Source organism: Macaca mulatta, chromosome 2 (genome assembly GCF_049350105.2).
Source record: "Macaca mulatta isolate MMU2019108-1 chromosome 2, T2T-MMU8v2.0, whole genome shotgun sequence".
Taxonomy (NCBI): Eukaryota; Metazoa; Chordata; class Mammalia; order Primates; family Cercopithecidae; genus Macaca; species Macaca mulatta.
Window position 1 is genome coordinate 113137291 of NC_133407.1, and position 27916 is coordinate 113165206.

Sequence of the window (27916 nt, forward strand, 5' to 3'; positions counted from 1 at the left end):
AGCTCCTCCTCTCGACGCCCCTGCTCTCTCCACCCGGGACTTCTCGCTGCCAGGCCGGGTCCTCTCACCGTCAAGGCCCGCCCCTTGCCAACGGTTCTCGCCTATTCGCCGAAAGCCCCCCCTCCCAGATTGCCGCAGGGCAGGGGCGGAGACAGCCCGGGCGGTCCCAGGCTCCGCCCCCGGAAGCCTCACTTCCGGGCGCGAGCACCCCCCCGCCCCGCCTCGCCCAGGCGGCAGAGAGGAGACTATGGAACGTCAGGTGAGGGCTCGGCCCGCGGTCCCCGTGGTCCCTGCAGCCCGGACCGGGCCTGACCCTGGTGTGTCCCCTGCGCAGGTGCTGCTGAGCGAGCCCGAGGAGGCGGCGGCTCTGTATCGGGGCCTTAGCCGCCAGCCCGCGCTGAGCGCCGCCTGCCTGGGCCCGGAGGTCACCACACAGTACGGCGGCCAGTACCGGACGGTGCACACTGGTGTGTGTGCGAAGGGGAACTGGCTGGCGACGGGGTCGCGCACTGGGGTGGGAAGGAAGCGGGTGTGGAGGGCTCGCTGCTTGACAGTGTGTAAGGGTGTATGGGGAGCCGGCCTGTACTTGGAGGATACACTCCCACAGGTCCCTGCACACAGGTGTGTGGGGAGGCGGGGGCGTGCGGGGCGTTATCGGATGGTGCCCATGAGTGCACGAGATGATGGTGTAGGGGTAGAATTCAAACCTGGGTTCAGGGCGTGGACTTTGTAGGGTGCTCCGCCAACACTCCATCCCATACACATGCCAGGCTGCCCTCAAGATTCCAGGGTGGGTGCTGGGGTTACTAGGGGGTTCTCTCAAAGAGGCTGTCAGCTCAGGCTCTGGAGGCCTGGACTAGGGTTGTGGACAAGTGTTGTCCAGCCCGCAGCCAGGGTGTCAGTGTCTGGAGACAGATTGAGAGACTGAGGAAGATCTAGGCCTTCCTGGGTCAGGTGGGCTGGGGGGCAGTAGCCAGGAGTAGCCAAGACAAGGTGAGCAGCCTCATGCCTCCCCTCACAGAGTGGACCCAGAGGGACCTGGAACGCATGGAGAACATTCGATTCTGCCGCCAATACCTGGTGTTCCATGACGGGGACTCAGTGGTGTTTGCCGGACCTGCAGGCAACAGTGTGGAGACCCGGGGGGAGTAAGTTTGAGGAAGGAATCTTGTGAGCAAGGCCACAGCGTCTGCAATGCAAGTCTTTTGTGAATGCCCACCATGTGCCTAGAAGGGAGACCAGGAGCCAGATTCTTGCCCCCTTGGGAGCTCATTCAGTTTCTGGTGACATGGCCTGATAAGCAACGGAGGCTTGCTCCAAACTCACCTGGACTAGAGCCTGTGGTGGCCTGGGGGAGCTGGGGAGAGTAGAGTCTCTGCCTCAGGGAGGAAAGGCAAGGTACTCCAGAAGCTGGTGTGGGGCCAGAGCCTCAAGAATCTCTCCTAAGAGGTGGTGCCCAGTAAGGGAGCAGGAAGGGGTTATTGCAAGATACTCCTGACCTGTGCTACCCCATGTCCACAGACTGCTGAGCAGAGAGTCTCCTTCAGGCAGCATGAAAGCTGTGCTGCGCAAGGCTGGAGGCACGGGCCCTGGGGAAGAGAAGCAGTTCCTGGAGGTGAGTCTACATGGGACCAGGTAGTGGGTGACTAGAGAGAGGCTCTGCCCCACAGATAAGGCTCTGTTAGCGGGCAAACAGCCTAATGCCCAGATGTCCTCAGGTCTGGGAGAAGAACCGGAAGCTCAAGAGTTTCAACCTATCAGTGCTGGAGAAACATGGGCCTGTTTATGAGGATGGTGAGGCATCTGGCTGGTGAGCAGGCAGGGTGGACAGGAGGGGTAGCCGTAGCCCTGGGCCCCCCCCTGATTGGCCCTCCCTGCACCCAGACTGTTTTGGCTGCCTGTCCTGGTCGCACTCGGAGACACACTTGTTGTATGTGGCAGAGAGGAAGCGCCCCAAGGCCGAGTCCTTCTTTCAGACCAAAGCCTTGGACGTCAGTGCCAGCGATGATGAGATAGCCAGGCTGAAGAAGCCAGACCAACCCATCAAGGTGCTCGTGGTCAATCCACGAAGGCCCAGCAGGGCAGCCCTGGGGCTCAGTGTGCTCCCTTCCCATACTGTGCTTGTCAGACCTGGGGAGGCACTAGCTTCTAGGAAGCAGAGCAGGTCCTATAGACAGGCTGGGCATTGAGTATCTTGTGTTCTCAGGGGGATCAGTTTGTGTTTTACGAAGACTGGGGAGAAAACATGGTTTCCAAAAGCATCCCTGTGCTCTGCGTGCTGGATGTCGAGAGTGGCAACATCTCTGTGCTTGAGGGGGTCCCTGAGAATGTGTCCCCTGGACAGGTCAGCAGCAACAGCCTATGTCCCTCCTGGAGTCTGGGGCCCTTCTTCAGCTACCATCCCTTGTTCACTTCTGCCCTGTGATCTTGTTTGCAGGCATTCTGGGCCCCTGGAGATGCTGGTGTGGTGTTTGTGGGCTGGTGGCATGAGCCCTTCCGGTTGGGCATCCGCTTTTGCACCAATCGCAGGTGAGGGAGTGGGGCAAGGCAAGGGACCTTGCAGCCCAGCTGGCCTTGAGACTGAATGTCTGTCTCGCGGTTCCAGGTCAGCCCTGTACTATGTGGACCTCATCGGGGGGAAGTGTGGTAAGTGGCTGATGCCCACCTGTGCTTTGCTGACACATGTTGGCCCTGCCAGCCTGCGTGATGCTCTTGTTTCCATCTGGCCCAGAGCTCCTCTCAGATGATTCCCTGGCTGTCTCTTCTCCCCGGCTGAGCCCAGACCAATGTCGCATTGTCTACCTGCAGTACCCATCTCTGATCCCCCATCATCAGTGCAGCCAGCTGTGCCTGGTGAGCTGGAGGTGGCGGGGATGGGAGGATGGTCAGCAAGAAGATGGTATGGTGGATGAGAGCTGAAGGGCCAGCATCATCTCCCCATGGGCCCTCAGTAGGTGCCCTTCTGTCCTCAGTGCAGCAGCAGTGTGAGTTCTGCCTGTCCTCTCAAGGCAGGGCCTAGAGGTTGAGAGTGCTGCCATGGAGAGCTTTGCACTGCAAGAATGCTCCTCCCCTTGGCTCTCAACTGCATGTAACCAGGCTCTGCAAGGGGCTGGGATATAGTGGGGAGTTACACAATCCCAGACCCTCCCCAGGAAGAGCTCTGAGCCCCTAGTAAAAGTCAGAGGGACGGCCGGGCGCGGTGGCTCAAGCCTGTAATCCCAGCACTTTGGGAGGCCGAGACGGGCGGATCACGAGGTCAGGAGATCGAGACCATCCTGGGTAACACAGTGAAACCCCGTCTCTACTAAAAATACAAAAACTTAGCCGGGCGAGGTGGCAGGCGCCTGTAGTCCCAGCTACTCGGGAGGCTGAGGCAGGAGAATGGCGTGAACCCGGGAGGCGGAGCTTGCAGTGAGTTGAGATCCGGCCACTGCACTCCAGCCTGGGTGACAGAGCGAGACTCCGTCTCAAAAAAAAAAAAAAAAAAAAAAAAAAAAAAAAGTCAGAGGGACATGCCTATCTGAGGCCCCTTGGGCATCTGGTCCAGGTCACCAGAAAAGAGATATATCAGGCTTATTCCAGTTCCCTCCTCCCCTGGGGCTACCTGAGGCAAAAGGGGATAGGCACGGGGCACTGTGCCCGAAGGGAACTGCCTGTCCCCTACTGGGCCTGACCATTGTGTTCTCTTGCAGTATGACTGGTATACCAAGGTTACCTCAGTGGTGGTAGACATTGTGCCTCGGCAGCTGGGAGGTAAGGCATACCTGGCTGGGTGGGTGCAGTGGGGCCTGTAGCTCTGCTTTCCTGCCATCTGTTGCATCCCGCCCCGTTCTTCTTTCCTAGGTTCCTTCTGAGGGCCCTCCCTCCCTGCTGGGCCAGCCCTATGCCCAGCATCCTCAGGGAGTGGGGCTGTCACCATAGGGAACAATTCGATAGCAAGGAGTTGTAGGACCAAGCTGAGATCAGAGTGGCCCAAGCTGATGATGTGTTATTTCCTGTGCTGCAGGTCATAAATAGATTTTTCTTATTTTTCCAATGGCTGGTTCAAACCAAAACCATGATTCCTTCGAGTGGGTCTCAGGAAGTGCACTAGGTTGGAATGTCACACTTGAGAGGCTCTGGACCCAAGGGCATGATATTATCCTGTCCGCCATCCTAACCCCAGCAACCTTTGTCCAGCTCTGAAGTCAGCTGGGTCTTCAGGAGGGTGGCTCTTGGCTGAGAGACTCCTGTCTTGAGTGTTCATAGCTCTGCTTGGATTCTCCTGGAACATCTCAAGGATGAGTCTCTTGTTTTCTCAGGCCACCCGGCCAGTTCCAGGAGTTCAGTGGATGAGGGATAGCCTCTTTGTCTTCTCTTTGGGTTGCAGGGATGCAGTGGTGGGAACGTAGTATGAATCCCAGCTCTGCCCTAAATTAGCTATGTCCTCGGACAGGGTCCTGGCCTCCCTGAGCTCCCATTTCTTCATGGAGGGGTGATTATGTCTGCCTGCCTCATAGGATTATAGTGAGCGTTAAGTGAGTGATGATATTAAAGGATAGGATTTACTGAGCCCCCTGTGCCAAACGCTGTGCTAAGCACCACAGTGGAGATAAGACAGACAAATGATATCTTGGTTAAAGCACCTGGTACCTACCTGGGCTCAACTGAAGCAACTCAGGAGAGCAAGTGCTTTTCCTCTCAGCACCCACGGTTTCTCTCTGGAGCTCTTGAGCTCTGCCTCTCTGGGTCCCCAGAGGCCTCTGCCCCTCAGCCACCACTCAGGCAGTTCCTCATCGCGTAGGGTGCCCCCATGTGTGCCACAAGCTGCAGGGGCCCGACTGGTGCCTGAGCAGGGCCCTGGGTGAATTCCCCAGTACCCTAGCCTGCCTTGTAGACTTGACCCTCCCTACCTCTACTGCTGGATGCAGCCCCAGCCCTCCTGTCTTTACAGAGAACTTCTCTGGGATCTACTGCAGCCTTCTGCCTCTGGGATGCTGGTCAGCTGACAGCCAGAGAGTGGTCTTTGACTCGGCTCAGCGCAGCCGGCAGGTGAGGGACACTGATGGTGTTGAGGGGCAGCCCCTGTGGTCAACCCCCAGGAGCCCTGCGCCCCGAGACATAGCACGTGCATGCCCCTGGGTGAAATGCCCAGCCACAAAGTCTCATCAGCCCCTTAAAACCCTGCCTGCCCATCCTGGACTCATTTCTCTTGGAAGGGACAGGCTGGCCTGGTACACCACAGCAGAACTCAGGCCTTTTCATCTGAGGCAGAGATGCAACCCCTCCCAGGCATTTCTAGCTGGGGGTCAAGGGGACTGCCACTGGGGTGGGTCCCTGAACACACTGTAATGGCAGCTGATGGGGACAGGACTGAGCCCTTCCCCCAGGGATGGAGTAAAGGCACCCACAGTGTGCCAGGCTCCTTTTGGGTGTGATATTTGGTGCTCGTGCCAACTCAAAGGGGCTCAAAGCCATTCCTTACCTTGCCCAGGGTCACCCAGCAAGTTGTGATGGTGCTGGGATTTGAACCCAAGCCCTCACGCTACTCCCTACTGCACTGAGTAACCATCACCATAGCTGTCCACAGCCTTGGTCTGGCCAGGGCTCTCCAAGACGGTAGAGAGGAGGTAGGGGAGGGACCCATAGGTAGAGGGAGTACTCTTGGATGTGGTCCCACATGTGGCCTCCTCTCTGCTTCAGGACCTGTTTGCTGTGGACACCCAAGTGGGCACTGTGACCTCCCTCACAGCTGGTGAGCAAGGCTTTGGGGATGGTGGTAAGGACAGGGCTGGTGAGCAAGCCTGCCAGGCAGTGGGGGACTGGAGCTCCAGCATGTGGGGCAGTGATGGCATTCTCAGCCACTCAGCACCACTGACTGTTCCACAGCCTTTACTAACAGGTCCCCAAAGGCCCTGTCCGTGCAGACCCTTACCCAACCAACAGACTAGCTTCCCTGCTCTACTGCCCTTTAGCACTTAACTCTGCTCCATGTGTCCTGGCCCAGCCTCAGCATGGCCCCTACCTCTGCTCCTAAAACCCACAAAACTCTCTCTTACCAAGATCTGCCAGAGTCATCTTTCTCCCTCTGCAAACCTTGGGTGCCTGTCTCAGGCAGAGGCAGCTCTGTCACCTCAGGGCCCAGGAAAAGCCCAGTGTTGACTCCTGCATCTTCCCCATACTTAGGCCTGGTGATTCTGCCCTTGAGATGTGTTTTGAGTCCTCCACCTGACCTGACTGTACCCGCTCCTCCACAAAGCTACCAAAATATTATTCCAAAGCTACATCTCATTGTACAACTGCTTCAGAATCTGCTTGGACACCACTGCCCCAAATCAGCACACTCCCCGGTCCCAGCTGCCACCCTGCACACAGCAGCCACCAAGGGACAGGCAGATGTGTCTGCATGGTCTGATGTATCTCAAGGTCTGGCAGTTCCCAGCCCAGCCAGTGTCTGTCAGATGAACAAGGGACTGAGAGCAGGAGGCTCATCCAGGGCCATGTGCAGTTGGGTACCTTCTTGGGCACCTTTCCATAGAATCTCCAGCCTGGGACTCTGTTAAAGAGAAGCAGGTAAGAAAGGTGATGGCTCCTGCTAAGCACTTAGTGGCATCTGCCTTTTCCAGGAGGGTCAGGTGGGAGCTGGAAGCTGCTCACAATTGACCGGGACCTCATGGTGGCACAGTTTTCCACACCCAGCCTACCTCCAACCCTGGTGAGTGTCGGTGGGTCCCAGGCCGTGGAGGCAGGGGGTCTGGGCAGGCCAAGCTCACCAGGTCAGGGAATTGGCCCCCGAGTCTGACCATGGCTGGTCAGCATACAGATGGGCCAAGACACAGGCCCAGCTTGGCATGGTCCATGAGGGTTTGGCACTCACAGGGACGAACTACTAGGCTAGAATCTGCTCTGTACAGAACAAGGTGCCTGGGGAAGTACCCAGTCCTGGTATTATAGATCTAAGGAGACAACAGAGCCTAAAAGCTGAGGAGGGAAGGGTGTGCCTGTGTGTGATTGTATGAGTGTGAATACCTTGGTATATACCATCCCACAACAGGAAGCCATGCTATACCCTCTGGAGGTGGGTGGAGGGCCCAGCATAGTGAGAGCTGCCTATTTCCCACTGTGGGCAAAAGGGAAGGGCAGGGAGGCAGCCAGGCCACCTGTGACATATTCCTTCCCCTTGGCAGAAAGTTGGGTTCCTGCCTTCTGCAGGGAAGGAGCAGTCAGTGTTGTGGGTGTCCCTGGAGGAGGCCGAGCCCATTCCTGACATCCACTGGGGCATCCGGGTGCTACAGCCACCCCCAGAGCAAGAGAATGTGCAGTATGGTGAGCTGGGCCAGGGGCAGAGGGATGTCTTCTCCAGGTTCCCCAGCACAAAGCCTCTGCGGTGACCTTTGCTACCTCCTGTCTCACATTGTGGGGTTTCTGGGGATGACCTCTAAGAGGTTTTCTGTTCCTCTTGTGGATGGGCATGGGAAGTAGCATCTAGACATCTGAGCGCCTGCTCTGGGTATCACCTGGGCTCCACCAGGCCAAATCATGTGTGGTGGGAAGACCCAGGTCCAAAGAAAATAGGCCTCATACAAGTCTCAGTGACCACACCTCATCCTGAATGCTGTCCCTGCAGGGTGGGGCTCCCTGACGAGGGCAGAAGCAGCATGAGACTTCTGGGGTCCATGTGTCATGGTGTGGACTACCTTGGCCAGGTCTCTGACCCAGAGGTCAGCCCCAGACCTGCAGCTACAGATGGGCCCTTGGTTGGGGAAGCCCCTAGGCTGGCCCTGCTGACTGCTGCCCTCTCCTTGCAGCTGGCCTTGACTTTGAAGCAATCCTACTGCAGCCCTGCAACCCTCCAGATAAGACCCAGGTGCCCATGGTGGTTATGCCCCACGGTAGGCATCTGGTGTTAAAGAGCCCTTGCCCTCCCAGCCCTCCTCCTAGCTGGCCCTTTCACCCTCTGCTCCCTGTCTGCAGGGGGGCCCCATTCATCCTTTGTCACTGCCTGGATGCTGTTCCCAGCCATGCTTTGCAAGATGGGCTTTGCGGTACTACTAGGTGAGTGAGCAGGGACCCACAGCTCTGTTAGGACTGTGGTGGAGTGAGAGGGGTGGACCTGGTTTGTACAAGCACCATGGGTGCCACTCTAGTCTCCAGGTCTTTCTGTAGCCCAGACCTAGTAACCACTACCAGGAACTGCCGGGGCCCAGCCTCTGGTTCTGTGGCATAGTGATAACAAGGACTAACTTGGGACTTCCAGGGGAAGGGCACTGTGGTTACTCGGTGGCAGCCTCAAATCTCTGGGTCCCTTCCCCTTGACAGTCTGTGGTATAGCTGGCCCCAGGGCCTACTTCACAGATGTGTGGAAAGGGTGTCCAGGGGGCTGGGAATGTTGCCTGACTACACTGTCTGGTCCCTCCCCGCCCTCAGTGAACTATCGTGGCTCCACGGGCTTTGGCCAGGACAGCATCCTCTCCCTCCCAGGCAATGTGGGCCACCAGGATGTGAAGGATGTCCAGGTAGCAGGGGCTGGGGCTTCTGGACAGGCTGAAACATGGGCTGCCAGGGGGATGCCCCCATTCAGCTGAGTGGGCAGCTGGCTGCAGCATGCTTTGCCCCACCCTACAGTTTGCAGTGGAACAGGTGCTCCAGGAGGAACACTTTGATGCAAGCCATGTGGCCCTTATGGGTGGTTCCCATGGTGGCTTCATCTCCTGCCACTTGATTGGTCAGTACCCAGAAACCTACAGGGCCTGCGTGGCCCGGAACCCTGTGATCAACATCGCCTCCATGTTGGGCTCCACTGACATCCCTGACTGGTAGGCATACACCACAGGTCCCTGCCCTTCCCTCCTCTACCTCATATTCTCATGGAGCCCTGCAGGCCTAGAATTCCTGGGTCTGCATCAGCTCAGTGTCTTGCAGGTGCGTGGTGGAGGCTGGCTTTCCTTTCAGCAGTGACTGCCTGCCAGACCTCAGCGTGTGGGCTGAGATGCTGGACAAATCGCCCATCAAATACATCCCTCAGGTATGCAGCCCCCTCCTTGCCCTGTGTGCTGCCCATCCATCCAGAACCCAGGGCCCAGCTCAACACAGCTCCCCACTCCTCTCCGAACACCCAGGTGAAGACACCACTGTTACTGATGTTGGGCCAGGAGGACCGGCGTGTGCCCTTCAAGCAGGGCATGGAGTATTACCGTGCCCTCAAGACCCGGAATGTGCCTGTTCGGTGAGTGCAGCAGGAAGGCCCTGGCAGCTGGTGGGCAGGTGAGCATAGGAGGACCCTCCAACCTTAAATGTTGCTGACTAATTTCTACAGGCTCCTGCTCTATCCCAAAAGCACCCACGCACTATCAGAGGTGGAGGTGGAGTCAGACAGCTTCATGAATGCTGTGCTCTGGCTACGCACACACTTGGGCAGCTGAAGCCCTGCCATTCTGCATGAGCTGATCAGCCTATGCCACACTTCGCTCTTGGGGAGCTCCAAGGTCTGGCAGGGCAACAGGAGGCTTTCTGGGCTCTGGACTCCACGGATGCGTGGGCAGAGGAATGTGGGCTATGTAGTCATAATAAATTAGGACACAGAGCCTGGTTCCTGCTGGTACTTTGTACCAAGCCAATCCCAACACCACCTCCCACCCTGGTGTGCAGAGACCCTAGGTTCTGGGTGTGGTAGCCACAAGGGCTTCATCTGCCTCCAGTGTGAGAAGGGAAGGAACAGTGAGAGGCTTAGCCTCTGCCTGTCCTGGCAACCAGGACTCTGTACGAGCCTAGCTTCCCTGTTGCAGCCCCTTCCATTAGCAACGACTCTGCACCACCCTTCCCAAGAGTATGTCTGGGGGACTAGTGAGACCCTGCCTTTCCACGGCACCCATGGGCAAAAGTAGTCCCAGGGACAGATCACCTAGCCCAGGGTGTGCTGGGCTCAAGCCACCCAGGCCCTAGCAAGGAGTCACTGACTCATTTCCTGGAAGCAGAGGCTAAGAAGCATCTGTACAGGCGTAAAGAGGAAAAGTGGCTTTATGTCTGACAAGAAGTTTTGTCCTTCCCAAGGCATATGGGGTCAAGGCTGGGCCTAAGCCAGTCTCATGACCTTGTGAATCCAGTCCACAAACACAGAGACACGCGTGAAGACGGCTGGCCAGCGGGACCTTGCGCACACTCGGTTGGGGATTATAATTCCTTCCAGGACCCAGCAGTTGTGGGTAAAGCAGGCAAGTGGGCCCCCGTAGTCACCCTGGCAAGTAGGAGAACTGATGAGGGCCCTGGGCCACAGCAATGACTAGCCCCCTTCATGATAAAATAGTTCATTTCTAGCCCCCCCATACCCTCCCAGGGCTGGTCCAGGGCCCTGCCACCAACCTCACAGGCCCCCACAGGGGCCAACAGTCCATCAGTGCACATCTCGCTCTCCCGCACACGTCCTCGGTGCTTGATGTTACACTCCTGGTTGGAGATGACGTTCAGCAAGGCCACATTTAGGACTGTGTCATTACCCGTACCTGCATTGAGGCGAATGGGGAGAAGGAGAGGGCCCTGGAGGAAGATCCAAGGCTGGGCTTCCTGGCCACGAGCAGTCCTGTGCACTGTGCTCTTACCTTTGGTCTCACCCCAGCCTGCAATCTCACACTTGGTCCCTGGAGGCACCACATACCATTCAGGGGGCAGGCAGATCAGGGCCACACGCTGGTTCAGGGTCACAGATCTTTAGCAAGAATGGGGGCACTCAGGGTCTGAGGCCACAAGGCCCAGTCCCACCTCACACCCTCCCAGGTTGTCCACATACCTCTCCAGCTTGAGCAGGACAAGCTGGGAGCCTGAGGGCCCACACACCATCTTGGCTACTGGGACCCGCTGTAGGCCTGGCTCTCCATGCTGTGGGTTCTGGAACAGGGTGCCCAACCATACCTCATAGCCCATGAGAGGCATATGGCTGGGAGAGAAGCTCTGTTAGGTCATTTGTGACTCTCAGTCCATTGCCACAAGGCTCACTGGTTAGCTTGCCTGGGGAAGGGGGAAGGTGGGATGAGACTGGGTCCCCAAACACAGGGGAGGCTCACCAGGAGGAGAAGCACTGCCGGGCAGTCAGTATCCACTGTTCCTTCACTAGAGACCCGCCACAGAAATGCTGGCCCTGCCTGGAGGAGTGGGGAATTAGGACAGGGAACAGAGTCCTGGGACAGATGCTAGACCTGCCATCTTCTGGCTAGGACCTCTAGGGGCAGGGATAGATTCCCAACCCCCAGTGGGATAACTACAGAGGACACAACCTTAGCTGTTCTCGGTGGGAGACAAGCAGTTGTGCCTCACCGATTCCGCAAGCTGACTGTCCAGGGTGAGTTGCCCGGATGGCCTCCAACCACACGCAGCTTGGAACGACGCTGATCCAGTCGATCCACCCTCTTGCCACACTTCTCAAACTGCACCTGGTCTGTGGGACGGGATGGGCTGGATGAAACCCAGACTGTGTGGATGTGGTGGGCTAAAGGGCCTGACCCATAACTGGCCCAACTCCTAACCTGGGGGGTCCAGGATTGATGGCGGCTGGTCATCAGCTGAAAGACAAAGTTCACTGGGGTTAAGGGAGCCAGTCTTTGGTGGTGGGGGTTGAGGCAGGGTCATGGGGGAAGCATCACTAGTGCTCACCGCAGCGTCGCAGGGCACAGTAGTCGAATGGGGTCCCTGGGTCCATCGTGTAGCACCAGGGCCCATGGCTATCCCCATCTGGGTTCCGGCAGAAGTTCTCCTCCAGTTGTGCGTGCGGTTCAGGGGTAAACGTGAACCTAGGAGCGGGAGCAAAATCGTGGCAGAGTAGTGTCAACCATCTCCAGGCTCTGGTCCCAGACACCAAAACATGCCGCCCCGGGGTTAGGGCCCTGGCGGGGCCGGGAGCACCAGGAACTCACTGCGGCTTGTGCGGTGTCTCAGCGGACCAGCGCTGGCACTGGACACCCTTGCGGGTCTTGCTGACCGTGCCGCGGTACTGCTCCCCTGTGCCGTGGTAGCAGTCTGCGGCGGGTGGGGGCAGCCATCAGGCCAAGACCTCGCCCTGGCCCTCCGGTTCCAGGCTTCCAGCCCCGGCTCTAGCCCCCAAGCTTGGGCCTCACCCTGGGGCCGCACGTCGTCCGCACAACGCCGAATCTGGTAGCAAAAGGCCACGCGCATGCCGGGCCGCAGTGTAAAGCACCAGGGCGCCTCTGAGCCGTCGGGGTTCCGGCAGAAGTTCTCCCGAAGGTCTCTAAGCAGGCGCTCCACTCAGTCCTAGCCCGCCAGCCTCCAGCCCTAAGCCCGTGACTACCCTCCTCCCGTCTCACCCGCGGCAGCACGTCCCAACACCCGCCCCCCACCTCACTTGCACGCGTATTTTTCTGGCGTAAATCGGTGCTGATGCGGGATTTGCGCGTCCCAACGCTGGCAAGGTACGCCCGCGGTGGTGGTGTTGGCTGTGCCCCGGTAGCCCTCACCCTTCCCGCGGAAGCAGCTGACAGTCGTGGCCTCGTGGCGGGGCTGTGCCTCGGACCCTTGGATGGACCGAGATAGGTCAGACCCCGAGCTATAGCTGAGATCCCTCTGGGGCTGGGACCAAACCCGCCTTTCGCAGGTGTACGGTACTCCAAGGGATATGCTCTCAGGTCACGACCAGCCCCTCTTCCCTCCCCAGTCAAGCCACGCCCCTCCCCAAGGTTCCCAGGTACCCTCCCAGGCCCGGTTCCCACCGCCTACCGCAGCGGGGAAGGTCACAGAACTCTCGCTCGAGCTGCGGATCCGTAGTGTAGCACCAGGGCCGCTCCGAGCCGTCAGGATTCCGGCAATAGTTGTCGTCTAGACCTTGGTCGAGGAATCTGGGGGCGGTAATGGGGCGTGAACAAGACCCTGGGACTCAGGCTTGTCTGGCCCCGCCCAATTGCCCTACACGGAGCCCTGCCCCTGGAGTCCTGGACCTTCCCTAGCCCGGCCCCCTGGGTGCCGACACCGCCTGCGCGTACTTGCCCGGCTCGAAGGGGTGCTGGTGCGGGTGCTGGAGATCCCAGCGCTGGCACTCGCGCCCTGACTCCGTGCGATCCACCGCGCCGCGGTAATCCTCGCCATTGCACCAAACACACGCGGCTGGAGACAAACAGCCAGTGGGTTGGTGGACGGGCGTGGGATTGTCCCTCCACTCTCCCAGCTTGACCCGGCGCCGCTTACCCTCCCGGCAGGATTTGATGCCGCAGCTCTGGAAGCGCACGGCAGGGTTTATTGTGTAGCACCAAGGACCTCCGGGGTCGCCATCAGGGTTACGGCAGAAGTTATCTTCCAGGCCATTCCGGAGCGTGGGCGTGTATCTGAGGGCCCAGAACAGCACTATAGTGTGTGCCGGGGGAAGGCCCCAGGCCGGGACGGAGGGAAGGTGTTTGTCTCACCTGTGATCATTCGGGAACTTGTGGCTCCAAGCCTGGCAGGGCAGGCCATCTACGGTTGTGGCCACGGTGCCCCGGTACCCAACCCCATTGTCCATGATGCAGGTCCGTATGTAGTCTGGGAGCAAGAGACAGAAAATCAACTTGGGCTGAGGTCCCCTATCTCCCACCCTGTCCCTCTCCACCCCTACTCGCCTTTCTTCTGGAAGAGGTCACAGCGCCCAGAATGCCGCAGCCTCGTGTGGGGCGAGTGTTGAGTCCATGGCAGCAGTTGGCAACCATGGCTGCTCACATTGTAGTGGAAGGCCCTGGAGAAGGCACAGGGTAACGCCACAGCCCAGCCTGCCCTGCCCCCAGTCTTATCTAGGCCCAGTGGCCACTCACTGGCAGTCCAGTAAGGGCCCACAGCGACCAGCACATTCTTCAGCATCTGACACATCCTCCTGCCAAGGCTCGGGCACCACTGCATGTAGCAGGTGCTGTAGCTCTGTGCCCCGGAGCACCTGGAAGTCATTCAATGGCGAGCGCTGCCCTGCAGAGTGGGCATGAGTGGGTGCGGGTCAGGTGGGCATACATGTCAGTAATGTGTATTGGTATGTCCATACTTTGTTCATGCAGGGGATCAAAGCTACAAGAGTTCTGGGATGGACCCTGTATGCACTTTCAAGGGCCAGTCTAGCTGCCCTGCACAGATACTTGTGAAAAAAATTTCCCCTGGGAAGCAGGCCCAGACTTGGTAGTTATCACCAGTGCCTCTGTTTAGTGGCAGGCACCGGGCTCAGATCTAACATGTACGCTCTGTGAGAGCAGTTGGTGATGGAGCCTGCCCCATCTCATCTCTCAAATGAGAATGCTAAGGCCCAGAGCCATCACATTACCCAGCCAGGGGCCCTGGCTAGGCATTCAGACACCAAATCTGGGCTCTCACCTGCACAGAGGCATATGCTAGGTTAGAGGGGTAGATCAGGCTCAGGAGAGGTCACTACCTGCTGTGTGCATGCATCTGTGTGGTCCCAACACTGCCTCAGTGCTAGAGCAGATGTGCTAATAGAGGCCTAAGTGGGCAATGTATGTGTGTTCCTAGGGCTTCCCAGCTGTGCTCAAGAGGCCAAGGTCACTGCCCCATGTACACTGAGCCTCTGGCTCCCCAGCTTTTTTCTCATCCTAGGAGGATGGGCCCAACCCCCTCCTGAAGGTAGATGGAGATCAGGGTGGGAGGCACTCACCAGGGACCCCTAAGCATTGGGTCAGAAGCAGCAGGAGTGGGAGCCACTCCATCCTTCTGGCTGGAGGCTGCACTGTGACCCACCACAGCCCCATCCGCGAAGTTGTGAAACCTGTCCCTACGGGATTGGGTGGCTCTGGCTCCACATGTCAGGTCAGGGCCGCTGGACCCTGACCTGAGACCTGGTGACAGGAGCCATGAGGGGCCAGGCCTCAGGTCCCATAGATCAGTTGCAAGGGTCAGTTACAGCTAATCCCCTGAGAGGCCTCCCTACTAAGTGGACAGGTGTTAGGAAGGTTTGGTGGGGACACTTGAGGTGTCCTGGGGTTGGGGTGAAACCCCTCTGCAGCCTAGTCGCCCAAGGGCATTGTGAAAGTGAGAGCTGCTAAAGTTCTGGGTTCCAGCCCCTGGGTGACATTAAACTTTTCTGAATTTCAGTTTTTCCCTGTAAATTGGGGAAAATTACTTGCCCCAGCTTCAACACTGCCTCCCCTCCACCCTTTTGCTGCCACCTTATCAGGCCCCAGCTGTAGGCAGGTCAGCCCACGCCCGGCTGCAGAGCCCAGGGAGGCCCATCTCACCCGCCAGAAGTGTCATCCCAGGGATGAGCGAGGCTGTCCACTAGGACTAAATAAGGGTAGAGGTAACAGGTAGCAGGGACTCTGGCAGGAACGGCCTTTCAGACGTTTTAAGGACCGTCTGAGCGGGGCCTCCAAGTATGGGTAGGAGACAGGTGGCCTAGGGATTCCGGTTAGCACTTCGCATTCTGCCGCAGCAGGGCTGGGAGCATCCCCAGAGCAGGCGGAGGTCGGAGGTGGTGTGGCCTTCCGGCAAAGCTGAGGCCTGGAACAACCCTGTGGGAGGCCCTGGAGGGGATCCACTAGCGCAGGCTGGGCTCGGGCCAGTGCGCGTGCGCGGCTGGAGGCGCTGCGCGCGATCGTGCGCGTGATTTGGCCCTGGACGGACGCCGTAGCCAAGAGGTTGGGCGGATGTTGTGAGCCGGGTCGCGGCGGCCGAGGCTCGGGGTGAGTGAGGGGCGGCTGGGCTCTGAGCCTGGCGGGTTCCGGCTGCTCCCTTCGCGGTCCAGGCTAGTCCAGTGCGAGGGCAGCTGCAGCACAGGGATCGTGGTGCTAAACTCCGAGCGGGAGCTGTTCTGGCAGGTCCTCTGGAGCTTGGGGCCAGGCGGGGGCGACTTGGGGGAGCCATACCCCGCCCTCGCTGTCCTTGGGCTCCCAGACGGCGGAGTAGGTTAGGTTTTGAGCCCGAATACCCCGGCGGGGCTGGATGGGATAGCTGTGACAGGGAGTCCCCGGGCGGGGACAAGGTCCGTCTCTCACCTGGGTCCTCAGCAACTGACACCCGGAGTGGGTGTCTCGAAGGTTTGCTCATCAAATGAATGACTGCGTTTAATCAGACCTTCAACTACTCTGGTAGTGAAGGGGCACCGATCACGGACGCCCACCGAGGGCCCGAGGTCGGGAAAACCACCTTCCCGAGGGGCAGGCGTGGTGCAGACCCACAAGGGTTTGTGGCGGGAGTAGAGGGTCTGTTTGGGGTGAGATAAGAGGCTGAGCTGCAGAGTAGGGAGTGCTGGCTAAGGCAGTGCTGCAGAGCGAAACTCTAGACCTGCGCTGTCTAATAGAACTTTATATCGTGGTGGGAATGTCCTACCTTTGTGCTGTCCAATAAAGTAACCATTAGCCACTTGCGGTCATTGAACTCTTGAAATGTGGCTAAGGCAACTGAGAAATCTAATTGTTAATTTTTACAACTTTAAATTTAAGTAACCTCATGTGGATGATGGCTGCTGTGTTGGACAGCACAGCTACACATCAGTGAGACCAGCACCAGGGACTCAGTGCAGGTTCTGGGGCAGCTGCAGCAGCAACATGATATGAGGGATAGATGCACTAGGAGGACCAGTGGAGTTTGCCATGAGGGCTGGGCAAAGGTGGTGCTTGGATGAGGTGGGAGGCCCCATGTGTGAGTGGAAACAGGGGAACTATCAGGACCATGGATAAAAGAAGGGAGGAACCCAGGGCTGAGGAAAGAGCCTCCAGCCTTGTGGGGAGTAAGTGGGACTTATGGCTAGAGATGACCAGACCAGTGGTGGTCTGCACTTGGGGGAATGTGTAGGACTCTCGCTTCTGGTTGTGAGCTGGACTCAGGATGGCTTACAACTGAGATGGAAACAGGGGCTCTGCCCCAGGACACCTCACTTATGACATTTTGGTCTGATTTCCACAGAGCTGAGACATTTAGTTATGGTTCAGCAAAAATGTATCTGGTACCTGCTCTCTGCCCAGGCCTGTGCTGGGCACAGGGACACTGGAGAACAAGAAGTGGTCCCTGTCACATGGGCCTAGACCCCGGCTACCCTCCCTGTGTAGGAAGCTGGGAGCCCCTGCATTCTCCTGCCCTATGTGTTAGTGTGCATGCCCCTGGCCTCACCTGCTCCCAAGCCTTCCTGCCATGGCAGGACTGAGGTCAGGTTTGGGGGCCCCTGGCTGGCCCTGAGTAGACAGGCTGTGTGTCTGGCTCAGCCTCCAGGACCACTGGCTGCCCATAAGAGATGAAGGATGGCATCCAAGGGGGCCGGCATGTCTTTCTCCCGCAAGAGCTATAGGCTGACCTCAGATGCTGAGAAATCCAGGGTCACAGGTAAGGGCTGGCAGGGAAGGAAGGAGGCTCCTCTTGTTGGGAGGAGAAGGAAGGGACAAAGGCCTCAGGCCTTGCTGCATCTGTGGCTGGCCTAAGACCAGAAGTCTCTGGGGCCTGCAGGGGCCAGGAGCTACACTGATCATGTGGCCCTTTTCTCCTTTCTGACTTGTGGCTCAGGCATTGTGCAGGAGAAGCTGCTGAATGACTACCTGAACCGCATCTTTTCCTCTTCTGACCATGTACCCCCAGCAGCCACCAGCAGGTATGGCTGGGTGGGTGGCCCCTCCTCACTCCGCTGGACCAGACCAGAGCAGGGAGGCTGCAGTTGTAGGGAAAGGGAGCCTGGGCTCTGGACAGATAGGCTTAGGCTCTGTTCTTACTGTGCTCCTGGCTGCAAGATCTCTGGCCAGAGAGTCTGCCTTGCATACTCTGTCTGTTTCTTCCTGTCTCCAGGCAGTGCTAGTTCCTTCTGAGAATCAGGGAGCAGAGGTCAGGGAGCAGGTGCACATTCATGCCCAGCTAGCACCTGGCACCTACTCCACACCCAGCATCTGGCCTTGCATGTACCTGCCCACACCTTGGCCTCAGCCTGGCCCCTTGTAGCTTCTGACTGATCTTGTAAAGAACAAACCCCTCCAGGGCCTTTTCTTTACAAGTTTAATACTTTGAAGTGTACTCAGTATAAAAGTTACAAGTACATTTTAGCAGAAACTTAGAGACAGAGGGCCAGGCACAGTGGTTCACACCTGTAATCCCAGCACTTTGGGAGGCCAAGGTGGGTGGATTGCTTGAGTCCAGGAGTTCAAGACCAGCCTGAGCAACATGGCGAGACCCCATCTCTACAATAAAATATAGAAATTAACTGGGCATGGTGGCGTGCACCTGTAGTCCCACTATTAGGGAGGATGATGTGGGAGGATCACTTGAGCCTAGGAGGTTGAGGCTGCAGTGAGCTGGCCTCTGCATGCCGCTGCACTCTAGCCTGGGTGACAGAGCAAGACGCTGTCTCAAAAAAAAGAAGGAAAAGCACCTGCTATCTTGTTATTTTAACATGACCATTCAAATGTGATTCTTTTCTGTTTTCTTTGTGTTACATTTTTAATTTTTAATTTTTGTGGGTATATAGTAGGTATATGTATTTATGGGGTACCTGAGATACTTTGATACAGGCATGCAATGCATAATAACCACATCATGGGAAATGGGGTATCCATCCCCTCAAGCATTTATCCTTTGTGTTATAAACAATCTAGTTATACTCTTTTAGTTATTTTTAAATGTACAATTATTATTTACTGTAGTCACTCTGTTCTGCTACCAGATAGGTCTTATTAATTCTATTTTTTTGTACCCATTAGCCATCTCCATCTCCCCACAAGCCCTACACTACCCTTCCAAGCCTCTGGTAACCATCCAATACTTTGCCTGCATGAGTTCAATTGTTTTAATTTTTAGCTCTCGCAAGTAAGTGATAACATGCAATGTTTGTCTTTTTCTGCCTGGCTTATTTCACTTAACATAGTGACCTCCAGTTCCATCCATGTTGTTGCAAATGACAGGATCTCATTCTTTTTTATGGCTGAATAGTACTCCGTTGTGTATATGTACCATGTTTTCTTTATTCATTTGCTGATGGACACTTAGATTGCTTCCAAATCTTGGCTATTGTGAACAGTGCTGCAACAAACATGGGAATGCAGATATCTCTTCGATATACTGATTTCCCTTCTTTCAGGTATATACCCAGCAATGGGACTGCTGGATCTTATGGTAGCTCAGTTTTTAGTTTAGCTTTTTTTTTTTTTTGAGACGGAGTTTTGCTCTTGTTGCCCAGGCTGGAGTGCAGTGGCATGATCTTGGCTCACTACAGCCTCCCGAGTTCTAGCGATTCTCCTGCCTCAGCCTCCCGAGTAGCTGGGATTACAGACACACCACCACGCCCTGCTAATTTTGGTATTTTTAGTAGAGATGGGGTTTCACCACGTTGGCCAGGCTGGTCTCGAACTCCTGGCCTCAGGTGATCCTCCCACTTCGACGTCCCAAAGTGCTGAGATTACAGGCATGAGCCACCACACCTGGCCAATTTTTAGTTTTTTAAGGAACCTCCAAACTGTTCTTGATAGTGATTGCACTATCATAATTTACATTCCCACTAACAGCGTACAGGGGTTCCCTTGTTCCACATCCTCGCCAGCATTTGTTATTTCCTGTCTTTTGGATATAAGTCATTTTAACTGGGGTGAGATGATATCTCATTGTAGTTTTGATTTGCATTTCTCTGATGACCAGTGACATTGAATACCTTTTCTTTTTTTTTTTTTTTTTTTTTGAGATGGAGTCTCACTCTGTCGCCCAGGCTGGAGTGCAGTGGCCAGATCTCGACTCACTGCAAGCTCCGCCTCCCGGGTTCATGCCATTCTCCTGCCTCAGCCTCCCAAGTAGCTGGGACTACAGGCGCCCGCCACCTCGCCCAGCTAGTTTTTTGTATTTTTTAGTAGAGACCGGGTTTCACCGTGTTAGCCAGGATGGTCTCGATCTCCTGACCTCGTAATCCGCCCGTCTCGGCCTCCCAAAGTGCTGGGATTACAGGCTTGAGCCACCGCGCCCAGCGAATACCTTTTCATATGCCTGTTTACCATTCGTATGTTTTCTTTTTTTCTTTTTCTTTTTTTTTTTTTTTGAGACGGAGTCTCACTTTGTCGCCCAGGCTGGAGTGCAGTGGCGCGATTTCGGCTCACTGCAAGCTCCGCTTCCCGGGTTCACGCCATTCTCCTGCCTCTGCCTCCCGAGTAGCTGGGACTACAGGTGCCCGCCACCGCGCCAGGCTAATTTTTTTGTATTTTTAGTAGAGACAGGGTTTCACCGTGTTAGCCAGGATGGTCTTGATCTCCTGACCTCGTGATCCGCCCGCCTCGGCCTCCCAAAGTGCTGGGATTACAGGCATGAGCCACCATGCCTGGCCCATTCGTATGATTTCTTTTGAGAAATGCCTATTCGTATATTTTCCCCATCTTTTGATGGAATTATTAGTTTTTTTCCTATAGAGTTGTTTGCGTTCTTTATATATTCTGGTTATTAATCCCTTGTCAGATGGGTAGTTTGCAAATATTTTCTCCCATTTGTGGGCTGTCTCTTCACTTTGTTGATCATTTACTCTGCTCTGCAGAAGCTTTTTAACTTCATGTCTGTTTTCTTTATCTCATAATGTATGTAGTTCAGATTATGCTGTATAGAAAACTTTAAAAAAATTTGTCACCTTTAGTTCTTAAAACATTTTTATTGAGCTATGATTAATATACAATAAACTACACATATTTAAAGTATACAATTTGATAAGTGTTAACATATAACCCGTGAAACCATCACTACTCTCAAGGTAATGGACATGTCCCTCACTTCCAAAAGTTTATAGAAGTTTGCATCCTATTTTTATCATCAAATGTTATCCCGAGAGTATTTTTCCACATTATCAATTTATCTTACTGAGCGTCTTTAGGGCCGGGGGTCTGCTGTGGCCCATACAACTGCCCTAGTTTGGAAGGACTTTTGCTTTTGTAAACAATGCTGTGAGGATGCCCAGGGCTGGAGTCGTGTGGCTAGAGTGTTTGAATTGCAGTCACTTTTAAGACTGTTGCCAGATTACTTCTTCAGAGGATCAAGTAGGTTCTCCCTCCCTGCAGTGAGGCACGGTTGTCCCTGTCTCTCACCCCCTCAGCAGCCTTAGCTGTTCTGTCTTTCACAACTTCTGCTCTTTAGGCAGGTCCAAAAGGCAGCATCATTACCTGTTCCATTTAAGTAGCTGTGGTGGTCAGAAAGTTCCTGCTTGCAGAGAGTTCCTGCCCACCCCCACCCCATACTCAGTCCTGGCCTGTTCCCAGAGCCATCTGATCCCTACCTCATGTGATACCAGAGATGGTCCTGCTGCTGCTGCTGCTGCTGTGGCCGCCAGGAGAGAGAGCAGGTGGTAGGGCCATCAGTCAGTGGTTATGGGGTTTCAGGGCCCTGAACTGGGGCCTAGGAGATCCAAAAAGGTCAGGCAAGTTGCTAGTCTTGGCCAAATGGGCAGCGCTGCAGGCACTCAGTGGTGGCTCTCAGGCCGACTGCCCACAGATATGTGCAGTCTGCTGTCAGGATCAGGCACACGACTTTTGGGGTCTGATACAAGAGTAGCCATCCCAAGTGTGGGCTTGTTAAGAATTGTTTTCTTTTGAGACAGGGTCTCACTATGTCACAGTCATAGCTGACTGCAACCTTAAAGTCCCTGGCTCAAGGAATCCTCCCACCTAAGCCTCCCACATATCTGGGACCACAAGCACATGCTACAGCACCCAACTAATTTTTTTTTTTTTTTTTTTTAAGAGACAGGGTCTTACTGTGTCACCCAGGCTGGTCTCAAACCCCTGGGCTCAAGTGATTCTCCCACCTCAGCCTCCCAAAGTGCTGAGACTACAGGTGTGAGCCACCATGCTTGGCCTATAACTGCTTTTGAGGAAGGCTGCTTTATCCTTGGGCCCACTGGGGTATTCAGAGATGGGGTTGGCTTTAGTCTTCTGTGCCGCTAGCTGAGCACCCCAACTGCATAGCCACCACCTGGCCTTGGCCTGGGACTGAGCAGGAGTGGGGAGGGCCCTTTGTGCATCTCCGCTCCTATAGCTCAGGGCTGGGAGTGACTTACACTGGGGGAATATGTGATCCTTGAGCCTGGGTAGTGGCTACCTTGTCAGGGTGCTTTGTCCCATCTTCGTCCCCTTCCAGAGCCTTCTGTCTGTGTGGATGAGTAGGGAGAAACTGGCATTAAAGGTGGAAGAGCAGGTGGTGGCAGCCTGTGGGTAGCCAGGTATGTAATGGGCCTCCGTTCTGCCTGAGTCCTGCTGGTTACCACCACCTCACTCCCTGCTATTCTTGGGAGCTGAGCTCAGGACAGCACTGACTGGCATTAGACAGTACCCTTTTCCCTCTAGGCATGTGTGTTGAGAGGATGAGGGGGCCACCCAGACAGATTTTTCCCAACTCTTTTGGCTCGAGTAGGTGGGACATGTGCTCTGCTGATGATTTATGGATTGGCGGGTACAGGACAAAGCCATCCAGCAGCTCAGAGGGCTGAGCCTTTCATACTTCCAGGACATGTCCCATTCAACACAGACTCCCCTGGCTGGGTGGTGGCGAGACTGGAATCTGCCCCAAAGGAACCACAGGCCTAGGGGCAAGGGCTGGACTAGGTAGCCTTGGTACTGACCACTTTGGGAACCAGCATTTCTCCCAGCCTCCTTCTTCCAGACGTCATCAACACAGCCACCTTTGAGAGTGGGCAGGTTATGTGCTATGCAGACAGCACATGTTATTCCCTGGGCTCTTCACAGCATCTCTGACATAAGCCTTTATTCTGTTTTTACAGATGAAGGAATTAAGACTTAGAGAGGGCTACTATATAGTATATAAAATATGTATATAGATAGTTATATGTAAATATAATACACTATATATGTATATATGTGTACATATATATATATGTATTTTTTTTTTGGAGACTTATTTTTTTTTTTGAGTCTTATTCTGTCACCCAGGCTGGAGTGCAGTGGCGCTATCATGGCTCACTGCAACCTCTACCTCCCGGGTTCAAACAATTCTCCTGCCTCTGCCTCCCAAGTAGCTGGGATTACAGGTACACACCACCAAGCCCAGCTACTTTTTGTATTTTTAGTAGAGTTGGGATTTCACCATGTTGGCCAGGCTGGTTTTGAGCTACTGACTTCGTGATCTGCTCACTTCAGCCTCCCAAAGTGCTGGGATTGCAAGAGTGAGCCACCACACCGGCCCCTATTTTTTTTTTTTTTTTTTTTTGAGTCTCACTCTGTCCCCCTGGCTGGAGTGCAGTGGCGCGATCTTGGCTCACTGCAAGCTCCGCCTCCTGGGATCATGCCATTCTCCTGCCTCAGCCTCCTGAGTAGCTGGGACTACAGGTGCCCGCCACCGCACCCAGCTAATGTTTTGTATTTTTTTTTTAAATTTTTATTTATTTATCTATTTATTTTTTTGAGACAGAGTCTCGCTCTGTCACCCAGGCTGGAGTGCAGTGGCCGGATCTCAGCTCACTGCAAGCTCCGCCTCCCGGGTTTACGCCATTCTCCTGCCTCAGCCTCCCGAGTAGCTGGGACTATAGGCGCCCGCCACCTCGCCCAGCTAGTTTTTTGTATTTTTTAGTAGAGACGGGGTTTCACCGTGTTAGCCAGGATGGTCTCCATCTCCTGACCTCGTGATCCACCCGTCTCAGCCTCCCAAAGTGCTGGGATTACAGGTTTGAGCCACCGCGCCCGACTATTTTTTGTATTTTTAGTAGAGACAGGGTTTCACCGTGGTCTCGATCTCCTGCCCTTGTGATCCGCCTGCCTCGGCCTCCCAAAGTACTGGGATTACAAGTGTGAGCCACCGCGCCTGGCCTATTTTTTTTAACAGTCCTGAAGTGCACCAGGTTGAACCGATTGTGCTTTTTTTTTTTTTTTTGGAGATAGAGTCTCACTCTTGTTGCCCGGGCTGGAGTGCAATGACACGATCTCGGCTCACTACAACCTCTGCCCCACCAAGGTTCAAGTGATTCTCCTGCCTCTGCCTCCCAAGTAGCTGGGATTGTATGTACACACCACCACACCCAGCTAATTTTTGTATTTTAGTAGGGATGGGGTTTTACTATGTGGCCAGACTGGTCTCGAACTCCTGACCTCAGGTGATCAGCCTGCCTTGGCCTCCCAAAGTGCTGGGATTACAGGCATGGGCCACCATGCCCGGCCTGGACTGGTTATACTTTTGAATTTAGTGGATAATTCAGCCTTCTGACCTGCGTGCCAGAGTCTAGGACTAGGCACAGCCCTTTTTCTGGAGTCTAGGCAGCCACACTGTGAGCTCAGGGGAAAGGATGGGATTTAGTGTCATCTGGCTGATTTCAAGGACTTGTGGACCCCTGGCAGCCTCTCACTCTCCCCAGGAAACCCCTGAACTTCCAGAACCTGCCAGAACATTTGGACCAGTTGCTACAGGTGGACAATGAAGAGGAGGAAAGCCAGGGTATGTGGCCGCCTCTGTAGTGGGGTTGGGAGCTGCAGAGCTGGGACCTAGGGGACCTGGAGACATCTGGTGAGCTCAGGACACCCTATGCATCCTTTCAAATGCTCTTCCCTGCCTGATCCCACCTCTCCCCTTTTCAGGACAGGTTGAAGGGCGGCTTGGCCCATCCACTGTGGTCCTGGACCACACAGGTGGCTTTGAGGGGCTTCTCCTGGTGGATGATGACCTGCTGGGGGTGAGTGAGAGTGAGGTTTGGAGACCCAGATCCAGCCCCTTCTGACACAGCCCCAAGCTCCTCCTGATGTGGCCCTAGTCTCTCTACTCATCTTGATGGGGCTGCAGCCAAAACTTGCCCTGACATGACCCCAGACCATTGTGTTCTCAGTCCTCAAACTCTCCCACCAAAGCCCTGAAACAGTCTTGATGTGGCCTCAGCCCCCAGCCCTTCCCAGCACAGCCTTGAGTCCCTCTCTCATCCTGCCCTGGCCCAGGATCCCTCCTGATACAAGCGTACCCCCTCCCACCATCCTCAGGCACAGTGCAGTGTTGGCCACCACAGGCAAATACCACCAGGGCTGGCTCAGTTGGGGATGGGGTCTTTTTCCCCTGGGGAGATGCTCTGTGTGCCTGGGAGCAAGCCCACCACCCCTCTTCTTCACCTAGGTGATTGGACACAGCAACTTTGGCACCATCCGCTCTACCACATGCGTGTACAAAGGTGAGACCTTACCCTGCTGTGGCCTAGGTAGTTGGGAGAAAGTTTAAGGGCCCAGGCATGAGGCAAGAGGCAGTCTTTGTCCACCTCGTGGCCCTAACTCAGCTCTTTCCAGGGAAATGGGTCTACGAGGTCCTCATCTCCTCCCAGGGGCTCATGCAGATCGGCTGGTGCACCATCAGCTGCCGCTTCAACCAGGAGGTACAAGTTGGGGAGGGGACCCCTCCCTGGGCCCAGGGAGAGCTTCTCCTGCCGCAGGCCTCATCAGGTCTCTGGATCCCCTCAGAACTGCCCAGGACCCTAACCAACCTGGACTACCCTCTGGAGAAGAAACATGTCCAACCCCATCCCAGGCACCCTAGTTCAGAGAACACCCCTTACTCTTTCCCTCAGATCATCTGTTCCCTTCTCTAGAGCCATATGCGTCCAAGGCTGGTGATTGGTGGGCTCTAGCCCAGGCCCTGCCTGCCTCACCAGGGACCTCACAGGCATTTCCTCCCTAGGAGGGGGTTGGAGATACACACAACTCCTATGCCTATGATGGCAACCGCGTGCGCAAGTGGAACGTGACCACGACGAATTATGGCAAGGTGAGAGCCAAGCCCCCTGTGGGTCATCCGCCCCATGACTGTCACTACAGCTTATTTGGAGCCACTGGGAAGCCATAAGGACTATAGGGCACCAGGGAAGGGTCAGGGACCCAGGTCCTTTGTCCTTGTGGCCAGTCTCCCCTGGGTGGTTCTGGAAACGCAGCTGGGGTTCAGAGCCAGCAGGCTGCTGGGCTTCTGTGCATCTGATGAGGCCTCCTCTCATGGCAGGCGTGGGCAGCGGGGGACATTGTGAGCTGCCTGATCGACCTGGATGATGGCACTCTGTCCTTCTGCCTGTGAGTTTCCTGTCTCTATGCCCAGGCCTGGTCCCTGGGGCCTCCCAAGACTGCCCCCAGTTTCCTGGGCCCTGTAAGGGGCCAGGCTGAGTTTGATAGCCTGAGGTGGGCAGCCACATCCTTAGCACTGGCTCACAGACCCACCCTTCTCCCCAGGAATGGTGTATCACTGGGCACTGCCTTTGAGAACCTGTCCAGGGGCCTGGGCATGGCCTACTTCCCAGCCATCAGCCTCTCTTTCAAGGAGTCCGTGGCCTTCAACTTTGGCAGCCGTCCTCTGCGATATCATTTTGTGAAGATGGCTGTGGGCTGCTCAGAAGCTCTTGGGGGAGCTGGGATGAGGGACTCCCTACCCCAGGGATGCCATGGGCTGGTGGCAGGCCCTGGCTGCTGCAGAGTTAGTGGGGGGCCATGTAGGGTGTCGAAGACAACTTTCCTTGCAGTAGCCTGGTTGGTTGGGTGCCCTTGTCTCCATTGAACAGATGAGGAATGTGAAGCGTCCTCCCTAGGGAGAGTAAGTGGGCAAGTTGTGATGCAAACCAGCCCTGCCTTAGAGCCCAGGCCCCTGAGGGGGTGGGCAGTGGAGAGGGAGTGGGCAGTGGAGAGGGAGTGGGCATGTCTGAGCCACAGATAAGGCGTTGCTGGCTTAACTCTGGCACCTACCCAGTGGCGGGCTACCGGCCCCTGCAGGACCCACCGAGTGCTGACCTAGTGCGGGCACAGAGGTTGCTGGGCTGCTTCCGGGCAGTGCTGAGTGTGGAGCTGGATCCTGTGGTGAGCTGGGGTCTGGGCCTGGCAGGCTGGGGGACCTCCACAGCCTCCTGCCCCTCACACTTCTCCCTCCTCCCCCCTCCACACAGGAGGGACGGCTGTTGGACAAGGAGAGCTCCAAGTGGCGGTTGCGGGGCCAGCCCACCGTCCTCCTCACACTGGCCCACATCTTCCATCGCTTCGCACCGCTCCTGGTGAGCAGCATTGGGAGGGGAGGAGACACGCCATGCTAGACACGCCCATGGTAGATGTGCCTTCACTTGGGGCTGCGGTACTGAGGTGTCCGAGGTCCCATAGCATTACCTGGTAGGGGCCCCATGTGACCAGGGCCCTCAGACCTCAAAGTCAGTCCTCCAGGGAAACGGGGACATTGCCAACCAAGGACATCAGGGGATGTCCTGGAAGGAAGACTGAAGGATCATAACATCACAGGCCAAGGAAACTGCATGTGCCAAGCCTTAGAGGAGCCACGGGGCAATGGCCTTCTTGTCCCTCAGTCAGACCCTGGAAGGGCTCACCTATGTTTGGTGTTGCTCAAGTGGCTCAAGGCTCTGTGCCTGAGGCTTCTGCCTCGGCCATATGCCAGGGCAGGGGTGCCTTGACCAGAGTGGAAGGCTGCCACCTCACCAGTGCCTGGCCTTGGTGCAGCGCAAGGTGTACCTGGTGGAGGCTGTGCTCATGAGCTTCCTGCTGGGCATCGTGGAGAAGGGCACACCCGCACAGGCACAGTCCGTGGTGCACCAGGTCCTGGACCTCTTGTGGCTCTTCATGGAGGTGAGGCTCCTGACCTCAGGCCTCAGGCCTGGCAGTCAATCTTCACTGGGGTCGGGAAAATACAGGGAGAATCTTGGAAAAGGCCCCAATCATGGCTGCCTTGGCATCTGTTCCCCCAGGACTATGAGGTACAAGATTGCCTCAAGCAGTTGATGATGTCCCTGCTTCGGCTGTACCGGTTCTCGCCCATTGTCCCAGACCTGGGCCTACAGGTGGGAGCCCCTGCCCCTGCCCTGATTCCCCTGGGACTCGCCTGTCCACTCTGAACACCCCCTCTCCACAGATCCATTACCTGCGGCTCACTATCGCCATCCTGAGGCATGAGAAGTCCCGCAAGTTTCTGCTTAGCAATGTTCTGTATCCTTTCCTTGCTACCAGGCAGGCCAGACATGGGGTGCCCTCTGGATTCAGCAGAGGCCAGGAAGGAGAGTGTCCATCAGGCCAGGGGT

The 27916-nt window shown here is 55.9% G+C and overlaps 3 protein-coding genes across 20 annotated transcripts in view; 2 read left to right on the plus strand and 1 right to left on the minus strand.

Moving 5' to 3' along the window:
• The first annotated feature begins 212 nt into the window (after window positions 1-212).
• APEH (acylaminoacyl-peptide hydrolase) lies at window positions 213-9562 on the plus strand. Of its 3 annotated transcripts, none has more exon segments than NM_001261735.1 (22): window positions 213-259; window positions 335-467; window positions 1022-1148; window positions 1522-1615; window positions 1719-1794; window positions 1885-2048; window positions 2207-2344; window positions 2438-2529; window positions 2606-2646; window positions 2732-2853; window positions 3693-3753; window positions 4934-5031; window positions 5683-5734; window positions 6606-6694; window positions 7167-7305; window positions 7788-7871; window positions 7954-8034; window positions 8407-8495; window positions 8605-8795; window positions 8902-9004; window positions 9099-9205; window positions 9296-9562. In NM_001261735.1, coding segments are annotated over 22 exon segments (2199 nt in total). In that variant the 5' UTR covers window positions 213-247; the 3' UTR covers window positions 9402-9562.
• A 416-nt stretch (window positions 9563-9978) lies between these two features.
• MST1 (macrophage stimulating 1) lies at window positions 9979-15527 on the minus strand. Of its 11 annotated transcripts, XM_077992689.1 has the most exons (19): window positions 15183-15509; window positions 14603-14719; window positions 13761-13908; window positions 13572-13684; window positions 13380-13494; window positions 13165-13301; window positions 12963-13083; window positions 12700-12818; window positions 12329-12497; window positions 12084-12214; window positions 11883-11985; window positions 11623-11759; window positions 11496-11531; window positions 11287-11407; window positions 11037-11114; window positions 10763-10909; window positions 10575-10681; window positions 10339-10478; window positions 9979-10213 (listed from the first exon to the last, which is right to left on the minus strand). In XM_077992689.1, the coding sequence occupies exons 1-19, from the start codon at window positions 15196-15198 to the stop codon at window positions 10052-10054; spliced, it is 2217 nt and encodes a 738-aa protein (XP_077848815.1). In that variant the 5' UTR covers window positions 15199-15509; the 3' UTR covers window positions 9979-10051. The 11 variants fall into 11 exon arrangements, with proteins under 11 accessions (XP_077848815.1, XP_028699966.1, XP_077848820.1 ...); XM_028844133.2 differs by lacking the exon at window positions 14603-14719 and having other exon boundaries at window positions 15183-15515; XM_077992694.1 differs by lacking the exon at window positions 13761-13908.
• A 32-nt stretch (window positions 15528-15559) lies between these two features.
• Window positions 15560-27916, plus strand: part of RNF123 (ring finger protein 123) — a 34312-nt gene continuing 21955 nt past the window's right edge. For 3 of the 6 annotated variants that reach the window (XR_003727295.2, XR_013413902.1, XM_015130905.3), the window contains exons 1-15: window positions 15560-15626; window positions 17145-17262; window positions 17440-17524; window positions 24242-24321; window positions 24462-24556; window positions 24985-25039; window positions 25152-25237; window positions 25540-25626; window positions 25855-25922; window positions 26079-26204; window positions 26582-26696; window positions 26783-26887; window positions 27342-27467; window positions 27587-27679; window positions 27751-27824. Coding sequence is in view for 4 of the 6 variants with exons in the window: in XM_015130905.3 (XP_014986391.1) it covers window positions 17181-17262; window positions 17440-17524; window positions 24242-24321; window positions 24462-24556; window positions 24985-25039; window positions 25152-25237; window positions 25540-25626; window positions 25855-25922; window positions 26079-26204; window positions 26582-26696; window positions 26783-26887; window positions 27342-27467; window positions 27587-27679; window positions 27751-27824 (1277 nt within the window). In the remaining 2 variants the exon portion in view is untranslated. Of the gene's footprint in view, window positions 15850-17144; window positions 17263-17439; window positions 17525-24241; window positions 24322-24461; window positions 24557-24984; window positions 25040-25151; window positions 25238-25539; window positions 25627-25854; window positions 25923-26078; window positions 26205-26581; window positions 26697-26782; window positions 26888-27341; window positions 27468-27586; window positions 27680-27750; window positions 27825-27916 lie in introns of all 6 variants that reach the window. The other 3 variants (XM_077992633.1, XM_077992634.1, XM_015130907.3) reach the window with 3 other exon arrangements.